Genomic DNA, 22,206 nt, shown 5'->3' on the forward strand with positions numbered 1-22,206 from the left:
TCAGGCGTGAGCAACACTAATAGTGGTAGTTGACTCAGAAAGCACCACTAATTATGGATCAGACCCTCAAAGGTAATTTGCATTGGTGCAACACATCATCCCAATTTATTTATAGACTCCAGTTACTTTGCCCTATTTTCTTCTTGAGCTGTAAACTTTTGTGTGCCATTTCCAATCTGAGATGTCCGTTTTGCTTTGAGGTCAGTGATGTTTTGCCGAGTGTTCAGAGGGAAGAAGACCGCTTAAGTGATGCATAATGTATTGTTACAGAACGCCAGTGGACAATACAGTCTACATTTACGACTATGATATAAATTTTACATTCATGCATTTGTCAGATGCTTTTATCCAAAGTGACTTACAATGCATTTAAGGTAGACACTTTATCAGTTCATGCATTACCTGGGAATCGAACCCATGATCTTGACGTTGCTAGCGCAATGCTCTACATCCTTTAGGAGGTTTTTCCATTTAGTAAATATGTCCAGGTCTGTGCAAAGGCTGATAAAAGTGAGAGAATTTGTGTCTTTGTGCAACCTTTGGCGAAGGTTGTAGAGGATGTAGAATCAGAAAAGCAGAACACAGTGTGGATGACAGTAATTGTGTACAAGCTGGAAGTGCAAAGGTGAATTTGTTTGAGCACTGAAGGGTGTTATTATCAGTAAGAAGATCAATTTCCTCCACTGCATCTCTGCAATATATCTGTAATGTTTTGCTATTACACGCTGTAATTCAAAATGGGCTTTTTTGAACAGACCATATCGTTTTTTTTGTGATCAAATTTTTATTTATTTTCCTTTTAGAAGGCAATACGTACAGGTATGTACAAGCCACATAAATAGAGTACAGATATATATATATATATATATGTATATATATATGCACACTCATACATATATACACGCATTTGCATACATACCTATAGATAAGCATATATAATGAAGCATATGATTAACAGACCATATCATGATGAGCACTCAAAAACATTTCTAAAGTCATTCTCTGCTTGTGAAATTAACTTTAAGGTGAGTAGATACAAGACTATAATCAGCTGTTACCTCAATTATTTGGTTTTCCCGCTTTGCCTTATTTAATCTCTACAAAAAAATAGTATGGTGGAATCGGATGGTTATATCATCGCACTGAAAGATTTTTATATTCACATACCATGGTATTTACATGGTCCAAGGTATTTCCTCACCAGTGCAATTACAATTACGAATAAACGTGTAGTTTCATCTACAAAAACAAAGTGTAAATCTAAGGTCTGTTTCACAACCTCATGAGCTTCCTACCTTGACAGCCTCAATGACGACCTCCAAAAGGTAGGCTGCATAATTATCCTGCCTTCTAAGAAACTTTCATGCATCTTTTACAGAAAAAACAATCCAATAATGCATTGCCCAGAGAAAAAACATTTCGTTTTCTGTATTCATTATTATAGAACCGATTTAATAGGTTCCTTGAGGAGCGCTATATGAGTTGCTGCCAATGAAGCGTGTTTCAAATCACATATTTTCTGCAGGGGAAAATCAGCTGAATGTATTTAAGCATGGTAAAATGTTTAAAGGATATTGATGGTGATGTGTAGAACAATGTGAATGACAACATTGCAAATGTTGGTGCTTTTTGAGGGTACATCTCCTCCGTGGGCCTGCCAATAAAGTTTATTTTCTGCTAGGATGCATCTTAGAAGGCCGCTACCTACATAGGCAATAGACAGCAAGGCAGTTCACTTAATTTGGAACGAAGCTAAAGTTGTCGTTTATAGTCAAACAGCATTTAGCCTGTCTGGAAGTAATGTGTTTGTTCTGCAGGTCTTGTTCCAGCTCCCTGTGGGCTGATTGGATTGTTGCTGAACAGATTGTACAGGTGTAAGAGGAGTGTTATTCAACGACGTGGCACCTGTCCAAAGCACTCAACAGCGACACACAGGCCTAGAGACGCGTCTGATCGGGAAGAGAAGTCCTGCTACTACAAAACAGCATCACATCTGAAGTGATACACATGCCTGTGGTGGAGAAATAGTTTTCTCTGACCCTTGAGAGTTCCTGTGGCAATTATATCGATGATAGAGCGATTACTGCAGGAGATTGGCGAGCCAACAAGGTAATAATCAGTGTTGATTTCAAGCCTAAATTCATTTTTGAAGAAGTGCTAACATTTGTTTTAGGAATACTGATGGTGTCCACAACATATGATACTATACAAAGAGTATATACACAGTATATACCATACAAGCCAATCAAATGGCAGCAACCCAATGCATTTAAGCATGTAGAAATGCCCTGTGTCTGAAATTGAATACTTCCCTACTATATTGTATTCGAACAACACTAGGCGAAAAGCACCCGGATGACCTACTACTTCCACTGAGATTCTGAAGTGTGCATTTGATGGACACTTTACTGTCCCATGAGGCCACAGGAGAGGATTTATGAATGATAGATAAGTGACGCAACTGACACTGGTTGGTCACATGACAGTAACAACATGTTGGATGTAGTAAGTCCGACTTTCATTCATACTTTTTTTAATGATTGTGACGTAACTTCAAATTCCAATGTAGCTAGTTCAAACTGAGCTGATCTACTGGGATTTTCACACACAACAATCTCTAGGGTTTACAGAGAATGGTCTGAAAAAGAGAAATATCCAGTGAGTGAAAATGCCTTGTTGATGCCTGAGGTCAGAGGAGAATGACCAGACTGGTTCGGCTGATAGAAAGGCAACAGTAACTCAAATAATCACTCGATACAACCGAGCTTTGCAGAAGAGCTTCTCTGAACGCTCAACATTACATTTACATTTAGTCATTTAGCAGACGCTTTTATCCAAAGCGACTTACATCTGAGGACTAAAGCAAGCGAGTCATCGTGAAGAGGGAAGAACGACGCAAGAAGTGCTCAAAATACAAAGTTCAGGCATTGCTCAGAGTAGCAAAAGCCAGACAAGGGAAGATTTAAAAGAGAAGGAGACATGTCAAACACTGAAGCAGAAGAGCTACAGCAGCAGAAGACACACACCGGTCTCACTCCTGTCAGTTAACAGCAGCAAACTGAGGCTGCAATTCACACGAACTCACCAAAACTGGACAATAGAAGATTGGGAAAACGTTGCCTGGTTTGATGAGTCTCGATTTCTGCTCCAACATTCAGATGTTAGGGACAGAGTTTGGTGTAAACAACATGAAAACATGAAACATGGATCCATCCTGCCTTATATCAACAGTCCAGGCTGCTGGTGATGTAATGGTGTGTTATATATTTTCTTGGCACACTTTGGGGCTCTTTGTACCAATTGAGCATCATTTAAACACCACAGTATACCTGAGTATTGTTGCTGACCATGTCCATCTCTTTATGACCACAGTGTATCATCTTCTGATGACTTCCAGCAGGATAACATGCCGTCACAAAGCTCAAATCATCTCAAACTGGTTTCTTGAACATGACAGTGAGTCACTAAACTCAAATGGCCTCCACAGTCAACAGATCTCAGTCCAGTAGAGCAGATTTGGGATTTGCTGGAACGGGAGATTCATATCATGGATGTGCAGCCGATAAATCTGCATCAACTGCTTTTCTCTGTATTTATTAAAGTCATATTATTAAATGCCATGATAGGAGGCCATAACAAAACATTTCAGCATATTAATTTGTATGTTGTAAGACATTATTAGTCAGATAGAATGTTTTTACAGTAATTTACTTTACAAAATGGAAAAGGCAACTATTTCATAGATCCCTATAGCAGAGAATCACATTTTAATTTAAACATTAACATTTAAACTTTATTTTTGGCTTTTTTCTCTATTTTACTTTTCTTTATTTTGCCCATATAAAGCACTTTGAATTATTGAAATGTGCTATACTGTATCATTAAACTGGTCTTGCCTTGCTACCTGAAAATGAAAGTCTGATGTAAGTACTGGAATATATTCTTTGTTTCCATTTTTTTTTATTGCTTTCCCAATAGGACTCTTTGAAAGATTTTATATGATTTCAACAGTGATGATTTATTGCAGAGGACCCACAGAGGACAGTGTATGATCACAGCCCTGTGTTTTCCTGCAATGAGTATCATTTACACACATTCACTACAATAAGAAACCTCAGCTTATTACCTGATAATGAGGATTATTGCTCTTTTGTGGTTTTGTACAGCCAGCGGAGCATCCATTTCACCAGGGCCTTATGGCTGATACAAGCAAACCCATAGCAATTTCCCCCTACAAAAGGACAAAACAGGTAATCATTGTTCTATGCATTTCAGAAAACAGATGTAAATAGAGGGTATCTTGAGAAACTTTATAAGCACATGAGCTACTCCTTTATAGAACGAATGGTTATTGTTCCCCATGATAGAGATTAATCAATCAATTGACTCGGTTAAAATACCATAGTTCATTGATGTGATGTAAAATGGATTATTTTACAACTGCTTTGACAATGTCTTTTCTGGCCTGTTATATATGGAGATTACACTGGAGATGGCCTTATTTTTAATGATTTACAGTTTTTAATTGCTCTTTCAGATTAACAAAACAGTACATTCATTCTCCAAACATACATGTATGTTACATCAAACCCCCTCCTATCCAACACGTGTCAGGTACAATTGCCTGAAGATTGCTACATCTGCAAGAAGCAATCAATAAAATAAATAAATTAAAAAAATTGCAAACAAAGAATACTTGAACTAAAATGACAATATGAAAGAGTTATTCACCAAATTGTTATGTGGATGCAGGAGATGAACCCAAATGCAGACAGAGTGCGATGAACACAAGGTTTATTGGTAACAAACAAGAAAACAAAACCCACGCGGGGGCAAAATACGGACAGGGCAGGGCAGGGAAACTTAAACTGACAAAGCTAGACTATACGAAAACAAACAATACTACTAATAAAATGTTCACAACGACACGACCTTCCACAAAGTACTCACAGGTAAGATAAGGGATTAAATAGGGAACACTAATGACGAGGACAGGTGAAACTGACTAGACAATAATGACATGACGAGGATAACAAGGGGGCGGGGTTAAGTAACGAGACAACACAAGCATATGGCCCAAGCAAAAGGCCATGTGCTTGTACACAAAACATGGGTCTGTCATGATTCTGCCACAAGACCAGGGAAATCAAAAGACATGATGGCAGAATCATGACACAAATACATCAAAGAAACACGTATATTGCGTCTAACCCCCCCAGGTCATCATCCTGTACTCTCAATAAATGTCAGATATCTGCCCCACTTTCTCCTATAAACCTCATTTTTTCCCAGTAATCTGTATGCCATTCCTTCATATTTACAGACTTTGCCCAATTCTGTAACCCATTCTTGGAAAGATGGCGATCCTGGTGACTGCCAACTTCTCATAATAATTTGTCTACCAATCAAAATACTTATTTGAATCCATTCAGTTGTCTCCACATCACGGGTTAGAGAAGATAAGTCTCCAAAGGACATAAATATCAGGACAAAATGGAAAGTAAGATTCTGAGACCTCTTGAATATAGCTATGATCATGCATCAGGTCTCCGTCCTCCCTCTCACAGTCCAAGCCTAAATACCCTGCTCGGGGTCCAATAGAAACGATTCAATGTTTTAAACTGAATAAGTCAAACCCCCAAATTCCTTGACATTACTTTACAATGTTTGCATATTCTGATCCGATCCTCATCACTAATTGAAACATTCAAATCCTTGCTCCAAACTCTTTTAAGAGCAGAATGGAAACTATAACCTACTTTATCCATTAGCAATCTATAATATACTGATGTCTCATGTTCTTTACAGAATTGTAGACAAAATATGATCTTCTGGTGGACCTTGACTATAAGAGCCAAAACAAATAACAAATATCTCAGCTGTAAGTATCTCCAAAACTGCTTTTTATTAAATCCAAATGTTTGGGTTAACTAGTTAAACGATTTCGATCACCTAATTTAAAAATACCCTTTGCTAACCATTCCTTCCACAGAAAGGTTGACTTTTCTATGCATAATTTGGGATTCATCCCAAATGCTTGAAGCTGTATTCAAGAAGGGACTAAACTTAAATATTCTCACTATATTTTCTTCCAAACTAATTGAAGATGTGATATTATGGGATGAGACTTTACTGACTTTAAGGGATGGCCTTATTTTTATATCCATGTCATTTAAATACAAATCGTCTTAGAGATCCTTTATTTAAAATCCTAAACCAATTCTCTCCTTTCCTCAAATTTATAGCTTAAGAAGACACTTCAAATGTTTCATCACAATAAAAAAATAGTATGATGTCTGATAGAATCGAGTTTCTCATTCTGAGGAGGGTCATATACGTTTCTGCATCATACACTAAGAGTTTGGAGTCGGTGTGACTTTTTAAAAATATTTGTAAATTTGGTCTCTTATGTTTACATTTTATCAGGATTCTTTGATCATTAGAAAGTTCAAAAGAACAGCATTTGATTGAAATAAGAAGCTTTGCAACGTTGTTAATGTATTTGCTGTAACTTTCGATCAATTTAATGCATCCTTGCTGAATAAAAGCATTAATTTCTTTTTAAAAAAATATCTTACTGACCCTAAACTTTTGAACGATAGTGCTATTAATAATATTAATATAAAATTAATAAAATACAAAAAAAAGGCTGAAATAATATTATTTATTTTTTCTTTTATCACAATATTGCAATTAATACAACATACAGTAAGGGTGATTTTTTTAATAATATCACTGCTTTGATTGCTTTGCTTTGTCATTTTGTCATGACCCAGTGTGCTAAAGAAATTTTTTTTTTTTAAACTTTGTATTGTATATTTTAATTGATGATCAATTAAAATGATATTTTTTTCTGATTTTCTCTTTAAAATTATTAAATTGGTTTGATAACATCTAAAATTATTGTCAAATCAGACACCATCTCTAATCCACCAAACTACTGTAAATCCCACAATTCTTGGATCATTTTCAAATCACAAAGGCCTTGACTCAGATTAGAGAACTGTTCATCATCTTTGGACAAGGAGTGTTATGATGTTTTTGTCTCCTCTTTATATGTTCTTGATGTTGGGATGGTCAATGGTCGGTTTAATTGGATCCTCAGAGATCATCTCTCTCACACAGAAAGAGATAAAAATGAGGACCCGCATGGAAAGGACACAATCAGCAAAGGATTTCTGCCAAACCTGGCAATTAAATTACAGCCATAAGATAATGTGTTGTGTTCCCCATTCCATGGATAATTTCGTAGGCATTAACTGGTGGAAAATAAGGAATGCTGTGCATTACAATTACAAGAAATCGATCCCTGGAGGGAACTAAAAAGGTTATCAAACATTAGTTTCAGCCAATATAACTGATTGGTAATCTAATATCAAACTGTGCCATTTAAGTGAAAAGTTTTACTGTGAACATGACTAATTAATCCCTTAATGAGAGACGCTGTCAACGACACTAAGCAAAGTGAATCCCAACTGCTTCTGTTATAATTAGCTAATTATATATAACTGCGTTCATTTTATCCAGCATATGGGCCTTAAATTCCCCCTGTACTCTAATTTTATGCCTTAAAACTCATCTTTGATCACCAAAATTACATATTCAAACTTTTTTTTGCTTTAAAAAAAGTATTCATGCCTCAAAATAGCTTGAATGTAACTCGACACCCTTGCCTCATTAAGTATACGCAGTTCTATGAATATGCAAATGAGCCCCGCCTCCAATCACTCACAGCACTCAGAGATCCACTCGTTGACGATCACACGTTGATATGATTGGTTACAAGGTAGTTTGTGACGTCAGAAACACCAGCGATTTCAAACAATGTTTTTGAGACTGTCTTTGGTTCACTGCAGTTTTAAGGAGAAAATACTCAGCAATGCTGTCGACTTATGAATTTACACATGGTTTGTCTTAAAGCATATTAAAAACACCACATAGACATATAAATGACATTAAAAACTTGATTTTCACCACAGGGGGACTTTAAGAGTGAGTATATCAAACCATTGCGCAGCTATATAGGCCGTCAGTATTATATCCTTGCACACCAATTCACATCTGCAGATTTGCAGTGAGTTTGCTCAGTCAGATAAATGCGTATACTGTATATGTGTGTGTGCTGATAAGTGAGTGTACTGTATCTGTAGATGAGAGCTGACTCTGCTGCCTGTTCTTTGCAGTGTGACACTGGATCGATAGACTTTCCCAATGCCTCTCTCTCCACAGATCTATCTATCTCAGCCCCTCCGCTGCTGTCAGACCCCAGTGACGCACTGTCATTTAATCGCTCAGGTAATTATAAAAAGCAACTTTCAGGGGGAATCTTGACAAGTTAGTGATAGATACAACCATATGTTCTCTGCCTAAGCAACATCAATGCAGTAGAGAAGCAGATTTAGTCTCCTTTCTCATCAGCGTTTTTCTCTTTGTCAACAGCCAAGTCGAAATATACAGTAGCATGACCTTATTATAACACTGTTATTGGTTATACTAATATGGTGATTGATAATGATCTAAACCAATCATATGACTGTTATTTGTACTGTGCTAAGCATTTTTTAAGTCTAGTCTATCTGAGCATATAGATATCATTCTAAAGGACCATGACGTCATGAGCGTCCTTTTTACCCTTTCTTGAACATCATTACATCATTTTCTTTATTGCAACATAAGCACATTCTTTCAAAGCAAAGGCAGGAACTAAGTTAAACTAATTAGAGAAATAACAAAAGTTTCCATCTTCTTAAAACACCTTCTTTGACACTCTGATAGAGTGTTTTTCTGATAGAAGCAATATCAACAGTTAAACAACAGAGAAAAACACTATAAATAATTCTATTACATTTACATTCATGCATTTATCATAGGACCAACAAAACAGTGAAAAACGTATTCATGGCCAAAAATGTGACCAGACACATAAGCCACTTCATAAGAATGTTATGTCAATGTCAATGTCAATGTCAATTTTATTTCTATAGCACTATTAATCACAACCGTGGTTGTCCAATGTGCTGCACAATGGTAACAGGACAAGGCAAGAACAATATATAGTTAAAAACAATAAAAACACAATACAATACAACTTCCTCATTGATTATATACCAAATTAAACAAATGCGTTTTTAGCATAGATTTATAAACAGACAGTGAAGATGCAGAGCGAATACAGAGAGGCAGAGCATTCCAGAGCCTGGGGACAGCTACCGAGAAGGCCCGGTCACCCCTGCATTTCAGCTTCGACTTCGGAACGCATAACAGTCTCTGTTTGGACGACCGGAGGGATAGAACTGGACGATATTCAGTTAAAAAGTCTGATAGGTAGGAAGGGGCCAGACCGTTTAATGATTTAAAAACCAATAGTAGTATTTTAAAATTTACCCGATAACACACAGGCAGCCAGTGCAAAGAACGTAATACGGGTTCCCGTTTTTTGGTACTGGTTAAAAAAAGTCTGGCGGCCGCATTTTGTACTATCTGCAACCGGGATAAAGCTGACTGGCTGATCCCAAGATAAAGTGAGTTGCAGTAATCCAATCGCGAAGTAATAAAAGCATGAATTAATTTTCCGAAATTATTTCTTGACAGAATTGGTTTTACTTTTACTAGTAGTCGAAGCTGAAAGAAGCATGATTTGACCACTGTATTTATGTGTTTGTCAAATTTCAGCCCATCATCGAAGACAACCCCAAGATTTTTGACCCAAGGCTTAACAAACGGGGATAACTCACCCAAGTATATTTTTGGTATACTAGGAGAATCTGAAGGACTAAAAACTATTCTTTCAGTTTTACTTTCATTAAAATTAAGAAAGTTTAAAGACAACCAGGCCTTAACATCAGACAAACAGGTCATAAGTGCCTCCAAACCATTTGAACTCTGTTTTAATGGCAAATAGATTTGAGTATCATCTGCATAGCAGTGAAACAACAGACCATGCTTCCTAAAAATAGAACCCAATGGGAGCATATATGATGTAAAAAGAATAGGTGCTAAGATGGAACCCTGAGGGACACCACATGATAGATGAGCTGCCTCAGAAGAATATTCACCCATATTAACTTTAAAACTTCGATTACAAAGGTATGATTTAAACCATTCAAGAGCACTTCCTTTTATGCCAACACAGTGCTCCAAGCGAGCAAGAAGGACAGCATGGTCCACTGTGTCGAACGCAGCGCTCAAGTCCAGGAGCATATGCACAGCATAGTCCCCAGAGTCGCCAGTTAGTAAAATATCATTTAAAACCTTCAGAAGTGCAATCTCTGTTGAGTGATCTTTTCTAAAACCTGATTGAAAGATCTCGAATATATTATTTTCATCTAAGAAACTCTGCAATTGTTTAAGAACTATTTTCTCTAGGATCTTTGTAACAAAAGAAAAATTCGAAATGGGCCTATAATTATCTAAAACAGTAGGGTCCAGATTCTGTCTTTTAAGCAAAGGGTGAACTATGGCAATGTTTTAACACATCTGGTACCGAACTAGTTTCAATACAACGGTTTATCATAGTCACGAAGTAGGGACCTACTACATCAAAAACTTGTTTCAGGAAATATGGAGGCATAGCGTCAATGGAAGAGCCTGATGGCTTTAACTGGCACATTATTTCTTGAAGTTGTATAAAAGAGATAGGTTCAAACCGACTGAACTCTGCAATACAAACAGAGTGAATGGATGGATCAAAAGCAGGGGGAGATATCCCCAATCTGATATCATTAACCTTATTTATAAAAAATTTAAGAAAATTGTTACACACTGATTGTGAGACAACCGGAAACTTAGAGACGGGGGTGGATTTACAACAGTGTTGAAAACAGTGAAAAGAGTTTTGGGTCTATGATAATTACTGTTAATAAGTTCTGTGAAATACCTAGTTTTCGCTCCTTTGACTGCCTTCTGAAATTTGGATAAAGAATCACTTAATATTTCGAAAGAAATTTGGAGCCTGTCCTTTTTCCACTTGCGTTCCGCTCGTCTATAGCTCTGCTTCAACGAGCGAATATGATCATCAATCCAGGGCTCTGATCTTGGTTTGATGTTTAAGGTCTTTACAGCAGCCACTGCATCCAAGACATTTATAAATGTGGAGTTAAGTTTGAGTAGGAGCTCCTCTGCACTCAGATCATACTGACAGACATCCACAGATTGAATAGCATCAGAGAAAAGGATTTGCTTGTAGATTAGGTCATTAATCGAGATTTACGGACATATTTAGAGGTTTTAGAGTAATTTGGTACACAGGGAACAGAAAACATAACAGCTTTATGGTCAGAAAACCCATTTTCAACTACCTCAAGATCATAGAGAGAACAACCATATGATATCACAAGGTCAAGTGTATGTCCCAACTGATGAGTAGGGACATTCACATGCTGTTTGAGATCAAATACATTCAACAAAGTAGTAAATTCTTTAGTTAATGAGTCCGTTGTGCAACACACATGAATGTTAAAATCGCCAAGAATTAACAATTTATCATATTTGGGTATAACTTCCCCCCAAAAGTCTGCCAACTCATTTAAAAAGTTTTTGTTGTGCTTAGGAGGGCGGTAAATCAGAGAAATCAAATGCGGGCCATTCAGTTCTAATGTAAACAACTGCAGCTCAAAACTCCGATATTCATAATCATAGAGCATGGTTTGGCAACAGGAAAATGTGTCTTTAAAAATAGAGACGAGACCTCCACCGCGGCCCGTTTTACGAGGTGAATTAAAAAACAGACAATTTGAGGTAAAAGTTCAGAAAACGGACTTAAGTCCCCAGTAGTAAGCCAACTTTCAGTAATAAATAAAAAAACAAGTTCACGGGAGGAGAAGAAGGGAGAAGAAGTCATTAACAATAACAGTCTTGTTTACCACTGATCTGGCATTTAGTAACGCCATCTTCAGCTGAGGTGGATTCTCAGTCGACTCCTGCCGAACCCGAGAAAATCGTCTAAGATTGCTCGAACAAAGTCCAGCAAGGTAGATTGGGGGCGAGCTGTAGACAGGGAATGGAGCAACCGCAGCCGAGGTCATTGAAGTATTCCATTCATATACTGGATCCAGAGAGCGGATGGAGAAATTGCATGTTAAACCCTTCACAGGGAGATCCAAATAGAGACACGACTCTCGCTGTTGAGCCAGGAAATGCTTCAGTTTAACGGCAAAGTCTTCCACGTTTTCTCTTACGCCTCTTCCCCGGTAGCGAACACGGCCAGCGACGCAGGTAGCCAGGTCGGCATCAGAAAAGGAGATGAGTAAGATGAGCCATTTCGCGCTTGATATAGCAGATCGTTTGTAATTGGTTGCAAACTTAGAAGAGTTAATTTGTCATATACCAATATCGAGGAAGAACATTGAGTAAAATACGAAATAAAACGGAGTAAAACAAACAAACTAGCGACTAGACCAATGATCCGACGGCAAGCCACAAACAACGGCGCCATCTTGTACATGTTAAATGCACTATACAATAGACTTAGGCCTATGCACTATACAATAGACTTAAAATGTGCTTTATATTAAAACATTGTTTTTAGGCATTGTTTATCCTTGTTGTTGCAATCATTAACATCATCATTCTTGCAGTAGTGTGTGAGTGTGTGTGTGTGTGTGTGTGTGTGTGTGTGTGTGTGTGTGTGTGTAAGTGAAGGACAACATGGGTGCAATGAGGATGAAAGAAAATCATTTTATTCCTTCCCAAAGGAGTTAACATGGTAAGTGTGCAAATGTTCTTATATTTGGTTAGATAGATAGATAGATAGATAGATAGATAGATAGATAGATAGATAGATAGATAGATAGATAGATAGATAGATAGATAGATAGAAGATTACTCCGCTATGGTTAACATTTGATTAACATTATTATACCAAATTATTATTATAATGTTATGATTAAATTCCATGTATTCAAACGAGCCTTCTATATCAGAAGATAAGCTTTGCATTAGACTCTAGAGAAGAAAGGGATGTTGGTAATCTGATGAATTGAGTATCATGTCTCCCCTTGAGTAAAATGGGGTTAAGTGATTTTTTTTTCAAGGACACAGTGGTGATAGAAGAGATCCGTAATCGCAATCACTCTCGTTCCAGGGCGACCTTCTCCTTACTGCAATTGATTTATTTGAAACCTTTTTCTTTCCATCTGTTAACTGTTAGACTACTACGTCTGTACATATGGTTTACCAAACTGTACAAGGCTGTCATTATTTATTTATTGGGCAGGTGCTTTTAGCCAAAGCAACATACATTTAATTCAATCTTCCCCTCCACCATAGCTCTCAAATCTCATGCTTTTTTTCATATTCAAATCTTTTCCTCAATATGGGACAGGCTAGATTGGACATCGGTGACATGTCATACTTTTGTCATAGAGTCTTTTATGTCTCATAATTACCACGTTTGAATATGCACAAACATGAATGAAATGTGACAGGGGAATATTTTTAGTGCATAATTTTAAATTCACACATTTGTAAGGACTCAATGATGTTCTTACTTGTTGTTATTTTTGAACTTGACAGTCACCATTACTCACTGATATTTGAGCTTCTTTATGTTTAAACTTGGTCAATCAACTGGGAGCTTGCAAACTGTTGTTCAAACTGTTTCATGTCAAATCTTATCTCAACACAGCTTGATCACATATTGTTCCCTTCTAAAATGCATCTACATGTTTTCCGCCATCCGATCAATAAAAACCTGGAGTGAAAATTTGTGTGAAAAAAAGCAGCTTGGTATTCTAAACACCTAATTTTGTGCAGAAGAAAAAGTGCATCGCCACACTTTAGATTAGGGTCCAGTTCTCACTATTAACCAACTATTAACAATGACTTTTGCCTCAATAAACTCATAATTACTGTTTATTAATAGTTAGCTAGTAGTTATTAAGTTTGGGTAATGGGTAGGATTAAGGGATGTAGAATATGGTCATGCAGAATAAGGCATTAATATGTAGCCTACTTTATAAGTAGCTATTAATAAAAAGCCAGTAATATTCATGTGGCTAATAAGCTATTAGTTAATAGTGAGAATTGAGACCCTAAGAAGAGAATTGGAGAAATGGTGAGTAAATGATACAATGATTCTTTTATGAGTGCACTATTCCTTTAAGTAGATGGTGTTCGTTTGGATTAATGAGTAATTAGTAACGTAACTACACATAGCATGAAATCTGTTGTGTGTAGACTATGACCTGAAAGACTGCAGTTAACACTTTGGATTTTAAACATGCCAGCCATTGCATTGCAGTCAGACTCATCTAATTCTGTCTCGGGACTCACCGTTGGTAGTGGTGAAGCTGGCCACAGGTAATTATGCCATTGATTAATTGTCAGAAATAACAAGCGCGCCTCTTCCAGTTACCGCGGTGCGCTCGAGCGGCTCTAATTGGGCGCGAGGCAGTTGTAGTAGCGCGTGCCGCATAGTTTCATCGTGATTTGTGGGAAGACTGTGGCAAGGCAAGGCGTGGGTTAGGGGCGCAACATGGACTTGCTGTGGGATGGAATCAACACCATTATCACGTTATTGTCGACAAATGTCACCTCATCGTAGATGTTTTTGGCGCTCCCATCTGATCTCGTGAGTGTTTGGGGCGGGAAAAGCACAGCGCGCTTTTCAATTCAACATCGAAAAACTAAAAATAAGATAAACAGATTTGAATAATTCAAATATCAGGACGGAATAAAGGAGATTTTTATAGCCTACTAAAAGACAGGCAAACTAGAACATAACATCAAGTGTCAAATAACAAAATATAGGCTAGGCTGTAGCCTATTTTCTTGGTAGCTATAGCGAGAAGGAAATATGAACTAACTACATGACTGTTAAAGAAAAAATAATTGGCTATAGATTTAATATCCTATATTAAATAACTTTGTTAAAGGTCAAACTGTTAAAAGGCATCCAACTTTGTTAAACGTCAAGCAGGTAAAATAACAAGCACCGAAGCTGCCAACAGAATTACTGTAGTGTAAATCATCATAGTTGTAATATGCGCACAGATTTGATCTTAAGATCAGCCTCATTAGGACTGCGGGCATCAAACATCCCTCAGCGAATAGACTGGAGATCCGCCTCACAAAAAAAAGTGCAAATGGTCACTAAATGTCTTTATTTGCATTGACCCCGCTGTAGTATCTTTCACTGAAGGGAAAAAAATTAATGTGATTCACGGGACGAGAGATTTTGCGCAGCGACCCAAAGGATGATCTGGATGCTTCATCCGCAACATGGAAAAGCAGGGGAACACACTGCTGCTGCATCCCTGCAAAAAAACACAACCTGGAGTCTGTTAATTTCATCGGCGGAGGATTTTAGCCTGCAAATGAACAGTTTAAAGGTGGATTTATGTGGATAAGCAATCCATGGGATGGAGACGGAGATGGATGTAGAACTACTTTAATGAGCGCGAGGGTGAGTCTAGTTATTTAACTAACTATATCTACTAAAGCGGATCCACAAGTGGTGTATCTGATGGAAATTTACCCTTTGAAGGATTTGTGCATCTTATTTGGAATGCAACAATATACATAAAATGCATAATTGTTGGCCTCATGCGTTTCTTAAACAGAATTAAGCAAAATAAAGAGTATAACCTTGGAAAGTTAATTTTCTCTCTTTTCCAAAACTTATCGTGCTTGTTTGATACAAATATTTGCAATATCCTATAGAAGACCGGAGTGTCCAAAAGCAGCAGCAGCAGCAGCGCTAGAGGATCCATGTCATTGAAAATGGCAAATGGATAAATTAAGCTGGTAAGCGACTTAAATGAAGGCTTTCTCTTATCTAAAACTTATCTGAAGTGTTTGATACATATCATTAACGTTATGTTAGGAGGTCTCGGAGTGTCCTCAAGAAGCAGGTGTAGAGGATCCATGTCATTGCATTGGTCGCTGTCCACCGCGCCGGTGGTGCTGAGATCTGGATGATGCAGGGCTGCCGCTCCCTTCACATTAACGAAGACAATGGGCGCTTTCTGCTGCTCGCGTTGCTCATCATCGTGTATTTGCTGTGTGGCGCTGCGGTGTTTTCCGCCATCGAGAGGCCGTCCGAGCTGCGGGCACACGGGCGCTGGAACCGGACCCTCCTGAACTTCAGTGACACGTTCAATATCAGTTTGCAGGATCTGAGCTCCTTCCTGAAAGAGTACGAGGTTGCGATTGCTGCTGGAGCTCGGGTCGATGCTCTTCGACCCAGATGGGATTTTACAGGGGCGTTTTATTTTGTTGGGACAGTGGTGTCCACTATAGGTAAGTCACCAAAATGCATGATGTTCTTTAATGGGAATAATTATTCATTATAATTTATCTTCTTATAATTTAAACGATTTCAGTGCTTTTCTTAAAAGATGCGCTCAATTAAATTAACATTGCTAATGTTGTTCCTAATTCATATGACTTTATTGTAACACTTTATTTTGAGCATTCTGTTGACTATAAGTAACTTTGCAAGTACTAACTCTCAGCATTAGTAGTGTTATCTGATAACTCTTTATTTTGATGCTCCCACACAGATTTTCAACTGACTATAACTTTGCAAGTACATGCCGACTAACCCTGCCAGTCTGTACTCTACTAACACCCTAATAAGAGTTAGTAGACATGTAGGTGCAATGTTATATTTAACAGAATGTGTTAAAGGGACAATCAAAATAAAGTGAAACCGGCTTTATTTCTTCTATTGATTACGAAAGTACAATGGAAGTTGATCAGGACAATTGGCTTATTTGCTGCCACCATAGATCTCAAATCTCAATAGTGCATACTAGCACATATTCAAACTTATTATTTATAAGGTCTTGATGTGCCAAATTTGAATTTGCAAATGTATAAATTAAATGTGAGAGCTGTGGCTAAACTAGGGCAATATTTTAAATAAATAATGTTTTTCAGTCTGTAACGTGCTTAAAACTCATGTGATGAATCATAAGGACTACGTTTATGATTCTTTTGTTTTTCTCTTATGAGCTTGTTGGTATAAATCACTGTCCACTTTCATTGTATGGAAATGACATGTGAGAACATTGTGTTCCAGAGAGGAAAGTAAGTCATAAAAGAAAGCATGAGGAAGAATAAAATATATTTTATTTTTGGGGTGAAACATAAACTAGTGGTGAACTAGTGCAGTTGTTATTTTCTTCACATATTTACTGTTTAAAAACATACCTTTTCACCAAAGACTGATATCAAATGCAATCTTAATGCTCGAGCAGGATTCTGATTGGCTGTCAATGTTTTATCACTCTTCAACTGGGATTTTTTTTTTTCTGAAAGTGATTCCAATGATATTGTTCCTCTGTGTCGTTATCGTTAAAGTTGTGGACTCGGGAATGATTTTAAACTATATCTTTATCATTATAGTTATCATCCTTGATGTGAACGGATGGACCTTAACACTGTATACCTATAATAGAACTATACAGGACACATAAATGGAAAATAGTACAGTCAGTAAGTGCAATTTTTATTATAGGCAGCAACAGCCTCTGGCTCCTTGCTTGACCCCATGACCTTTCATTGAATCTCACAGCGCACTTTTGCCTTGCCAAGACAACATTTCCTCACTCTCTGCAGAGACTACACTTTTCCATTGGCATTTCCCCAGCATAAGATCTCTGAAGAGCAATAAACACCCTCTAGTGTTGACTCTTTCTCTCGAGCACCAGGCGGCCAAGCCAACTCCCTGCTGGACTTCTGCATTCAGGACAAACCCTCAGGCTTGCAGTTTGCTGTGGGGCTCCTGTCCCAAAAACCAAATGTGCTGATGCCCACATGTCCTGGATAACATTTACCCGATTATAGGTCACTAAAGAGCAAGTACCCCTTCGAGGCAACCCCCTGGTTATTGTGTATTTGCTTCCTACAGCCCTTGGCTCCTGTTTTACACTTTCCATCGGCAGTGAATAATCAATAGCCTTGCACTTTGTAGTTCTTTCAACTCAGAGTAATGTATTCAGCAGTAACGCTTCATGCTACGTTGCATGACACTCAGTGGTCGCCTTCGCAGATGAAAACTGAAGCGAATGCCTGCCGTTCTGTTATCCTCATATATTGTTGTTATTTCCTTTAGCTCAAAACCGTCAGGATTCGGGTCGGGTTGCACAAGCCATTTGAATGTTCTTAAATTACAATAGCTAGTTTGTATATGACTCTGTACTTAATTTGGTTGAACCATTTGTTCTTAAAAGTGCAGTGTGTGATTTTTAGCGGCATCTAGTGGTGAGGTTACGAATTGCAACCAACAAAAGTTATGGTGGCCGACAGGAAAATATGTCATCGTCTGAGACAGCAGAGAGGAGCCAGTTAAGCAACGAGGTTTCTTTACAAGTATAAATTAAGAAATTATGTTTACTTAATTATTCAGAAAAACTATGTTATTGTGAATATTATTGTTACTTGTTCATCATTGTGTCAGTGTTTTATTCGCTGAACTAAGCTTGCTTCCTTGTACAAAGAGCAACATAGTAACGAAACGCGTTTGTCCGTTTAGGGCCACCGTAGAAACATGTCGGCACAATATGTCGACCTCCATAGAAGGGGGCGCCCGCGGTTATGGAGATATAAATGTCTCATTCTAAGATAATAAAAACATAACGGTTCATTATGCAAGGTCTTTATACACCACTGAAAACATAGTTATGGATCTTATATTGCATTTCTGTCAATAGATCCTCAGAAATATTACACATTGCACCTTTAAGGCAGAATGTAGGTGTTAAGTTTGGAAGTCCAAGTCTGATTGTCTGGTTTTATGTACCATGTTGATAAAATGAACACACTTTGAGGAAAAACTAATCATTGGATTTATCAAAGTTTGCAGGTTTGTTGCATTAAAAATATACTCATAGACACTTGGCTGAAAGTAAGCTTGATGAACACCAGCAGAACTATATTGTTTAGTTTAAGAGAAACAGTTCTTATTTTTGAATGTGTAGAAATTCTTATCAAAACGGTTTGTAACTTTTATCGTAACTACTCTTTCAGATTAAATGACCTCTAACTAAATGTAAAACAAAACGAATGTGGCTTGTCGATTTAGATGCTAGCAGGCAAAGGTCTGGCTCTACAGGACTACTAAAAAGCAGCACAGTCTAGCAAGTATAATTCTGCTTTATTTACCAACTAAGCTTAAATGAATGTGTGTTTTGTGCACTGATACGTCTCCATCTTCCTTTCATCTCAGCATGAAGTCTCTTTATACCTCCCGCCTCCAGAAGAGCTTCAAATTCAGTGAATGAGAGGTGCTCATTGCTCAGGCTTTGTCATGATGGGGTTTTTCCAGCCCGATCTCATGAAAGTGCGTATCTATACAACGAATGTTATTTCTTGTACCATTTACACGCCAAAAATAGTTTTTGCGTGCATATGATACGCAGTTTTCGCACGCACTCCCCAACCCTAATCCTAACCGGGTATTCGGTGCACGCAAAAAACATTTTTGCTGTATAAATGGCACGAGAAATAACATTTGTGGCGTAGATACGCACTTTCATGAGATTTTGTTGGGTTTCTCAAACACTTCTTCCTCATCTAAGCGAAACCCTCTGCCATTTCACACACTGTGAGTCACAATCAGACTGAGACATTATAATGGGGGAAAATATTGATTCACAGATGCATCATTGATTCAATTAATTATTCCTCCAACAATAATGATAATCATGAATTTTAAAGTAATTATTAATCATTCTATTTGATGGAAAACATACTCAGGATACAAATCAGAGCCGTACAGTGTGACAAACTGTTTACACTGTGTTGTTTGTGCAATCAGACATACACAGATGTCTTCAGGTGAGTTTATTAGCCAAAGTCTCAACAAGCTTTTAGTACTTATTTGAGTAAGTACAATAAAAATGTCACCTTAAAATAAATTGTAGCCCAGCATGGAAAAGGAATTGGTAAAACTTTATTTCAATGGTCCACTTTAGACATTCTACTAACCATAAGTAACTTTGCAAGTACTTTTCAACTTATTCTACTAATCCGAACCTAACAGTCTACTAATACTCTAATGACTGCTAGTTGACATGTTGCAAAGTTACTTATAGTTAGAAGAATGTCTGAAGTGGACTATCGAAATAAAGTGTAACCAAGGAAGTTAATAAAGGCATTCAGTGCTCTTAAGGAACTGGTGCATATTACAGTTTGACTTTTTTATTATATTAAAGCAACAACCATTCAAAGGTTTGGGGTCGGTAAGAGTTTTTAATGTTTTTGAACATCACATTTATTTGATGCATTTATTTGATGAACAAAAAAAAGAACAGTAGTATTGTGAAATATTATTATAATTTAAAATAACTGTTTTCTGTGTGAATATATTTAAATATGTAATTTATTGAATTTTCAGCATCATTACACCAGTCTTCAGTGTCACATGGTCCTTCAGAAATCATTCTAATATGATGATTTACTGCTCAAGAAACATATCTGATTATTACCAGTGTTAAAACAGTTGTGCTGCTTAATATTTTTGTGGAATCTGTGAAACATTTATAAAAAAATATATTATTAATAAATGTGGAATTGTGGAAAACATATAAACTGTATTTCTTTCAAAAAAAAATCTTATTGACCCCAAACTTTTGCACGGTAGTGAACATGAAGATTTTGTGCAGAGGCAGCATAAATGTACTTACATTGAAAAAAAACGTTTGTGCAACACCAAACAAACAAACAAACAAACAAACAAACAAACAAACAAACAAACAAGATGTATGTTGATTGACAACCAAAGTTTTTAGGATGCATCATTTAATTTAGACAGAATGAAAGTCACAGTGCTTGATTTGACCTATTTATTCTATTTCTGTTCGTGTTTGTGAGCTGACATATTTTGGTCCTCATGCAAAATAGAAGTATTAGAGCATCTTCAGTTCAGGGTGAGAGGAAACTGTGTGTAAGACAGGCGGTTAGTAACATGGTCTCAGTTGTGTGTGATGCAGAGCTCTTGAGACGTTTCTGCAGGCTACAACCATCACTCATCATCACTCATGTCAGACAGGAGAGTTCATTACTGTCCAGACGCTTACAACTGAGAACGCATGAACAGGTCTGATACTATTAATAGAACCACTGTTTATAAATTCTTAACCATACTTGACTGTTTTTGTTCACTTTGTCATTTATTTATTTAAGGAAGCACCAACTAAACAGCCTTCAAATGCAGAGCTGGATAGTGTAGTCTAGTATAGGGGTTTTCAAACTTCCAGATACCACAGACACCCAAATATGACTATCCTTGTTCAAGTGACCCCCATCCTTAAATATATCAATTTTCCTTTAATTTTATACTAGTTTATTAACTGAAACATTTATATTATACAGAAGTGAAAATATTTTCCAAATCATATTTAGCACATATCTATAATAGTAATTATTTTACTGTATTATTATGTTACATTATTACACTTTTTTTCCTGTACTGTTAGATGTTTTTTTCTGGACCGTTTCTGTTTCTGGCTTCTGGAACAAGAACAAATGTAGGGCGGGGCTTCATTGCGTCTTTGTGGAATTGATTGGATGCTTAGATTGTTGTGGTTTGCTATTGGTGGATCTCATGTGAGTGACAGGTTGCTCCGCCCCCACGCCAGTAAAGAGATGTTGCTGCGAGGGTAGGGGAAGTTATTGTGTTTGATTTAGAAAATGTATATGCACATGAATTAAAAAATGGGCACAGAAGAAAAAATTATCATAAATACTGCAATGATATAAAAAAAACTATTTTGATTTCTTTGTGACTGTAAACATTTTTTTAATTAGTTTTATTTATTTTAATCTAAATGTAATTTTTTTAAATTGTTTAATCCTATTTTTATCTTTTTCCATTTTTACACTGGACCTGGACCCCAGTAATATGTTTATCGTGTTTTATTTTGAGAACAGTATGAGAATGAAAGGGTTAGAAGTTGGAAGTTAGGTTCATATAAGTATCAAATTTGTTTCTTCTACAATTCCTTAGGAGAAATAAAAGTAGATACAAATGAGTCAGGTGATTTGTATTGTTGTTTATTGCAAAGGAATATTACATTTTAATGTTTTAGATGACTGTCTGAATGATGAATTATGAGTGTGGAGGCGACCGCAGTGTGCAGTGTATATAAATATTGGCTTTGCAGGGTCCTCTAGGAGACTTGTATTGCAGAATAGACAAAATAGAGTTCTCAATTAGTATGTTTCATTTATGCATCAACTTTATCTTAGATGTTTTTTTGT

At 37.0% G+C, this 22,206-nt stretch overlaps 1 protein-coding gene across 1 annotated transcript in view; it reads left to right on the plus strand.

The window, feature by feature from the left end:
* Nucleotides 1-14,390: 14,390 nt before the first annotated feature.
* kcnk12 (potassium channel, subfamily K, member 12) overlaps nt 14,391-22,206 on the plus strand; it is a 45,867-nt gene continuing 38,051 nt past the window's right edge. The window contains exons 1-3 of the mRNA XM_077217349.1: nt 14,391-15,403; nt 15,661-15,744; nt 15,824-16,239. Coding sequence (XP_077073464.1) covers nt 15,915-16,239 — 325 coding nt within the window. The 5' untranslated portion in view covers nt 14,391-15,403; nt 15,661-15,744; nt 15,824-15,914. The remainder of the gene's footprint in view (nt 15,404-15,660; nt 15,745-15,823; nt 16,240-22,206) is intronic.

Source organism: Siphateles boraxobius, unplaced genomic scaffold (genome assembly GCF_051911475.1).
Source record: "Siphateles boraxobius isolate OS27281-9 unplaced genomic scaffold, OSU_SipBor_1 73, whole genome shotgun sequence".
Taxonomy (NCBI): Eukaryota; Metazoa; Chordata; class Actinopteri; order Cypriniformes; family Leuciscidae; genus Siphateles; species Siphateles boraxobius.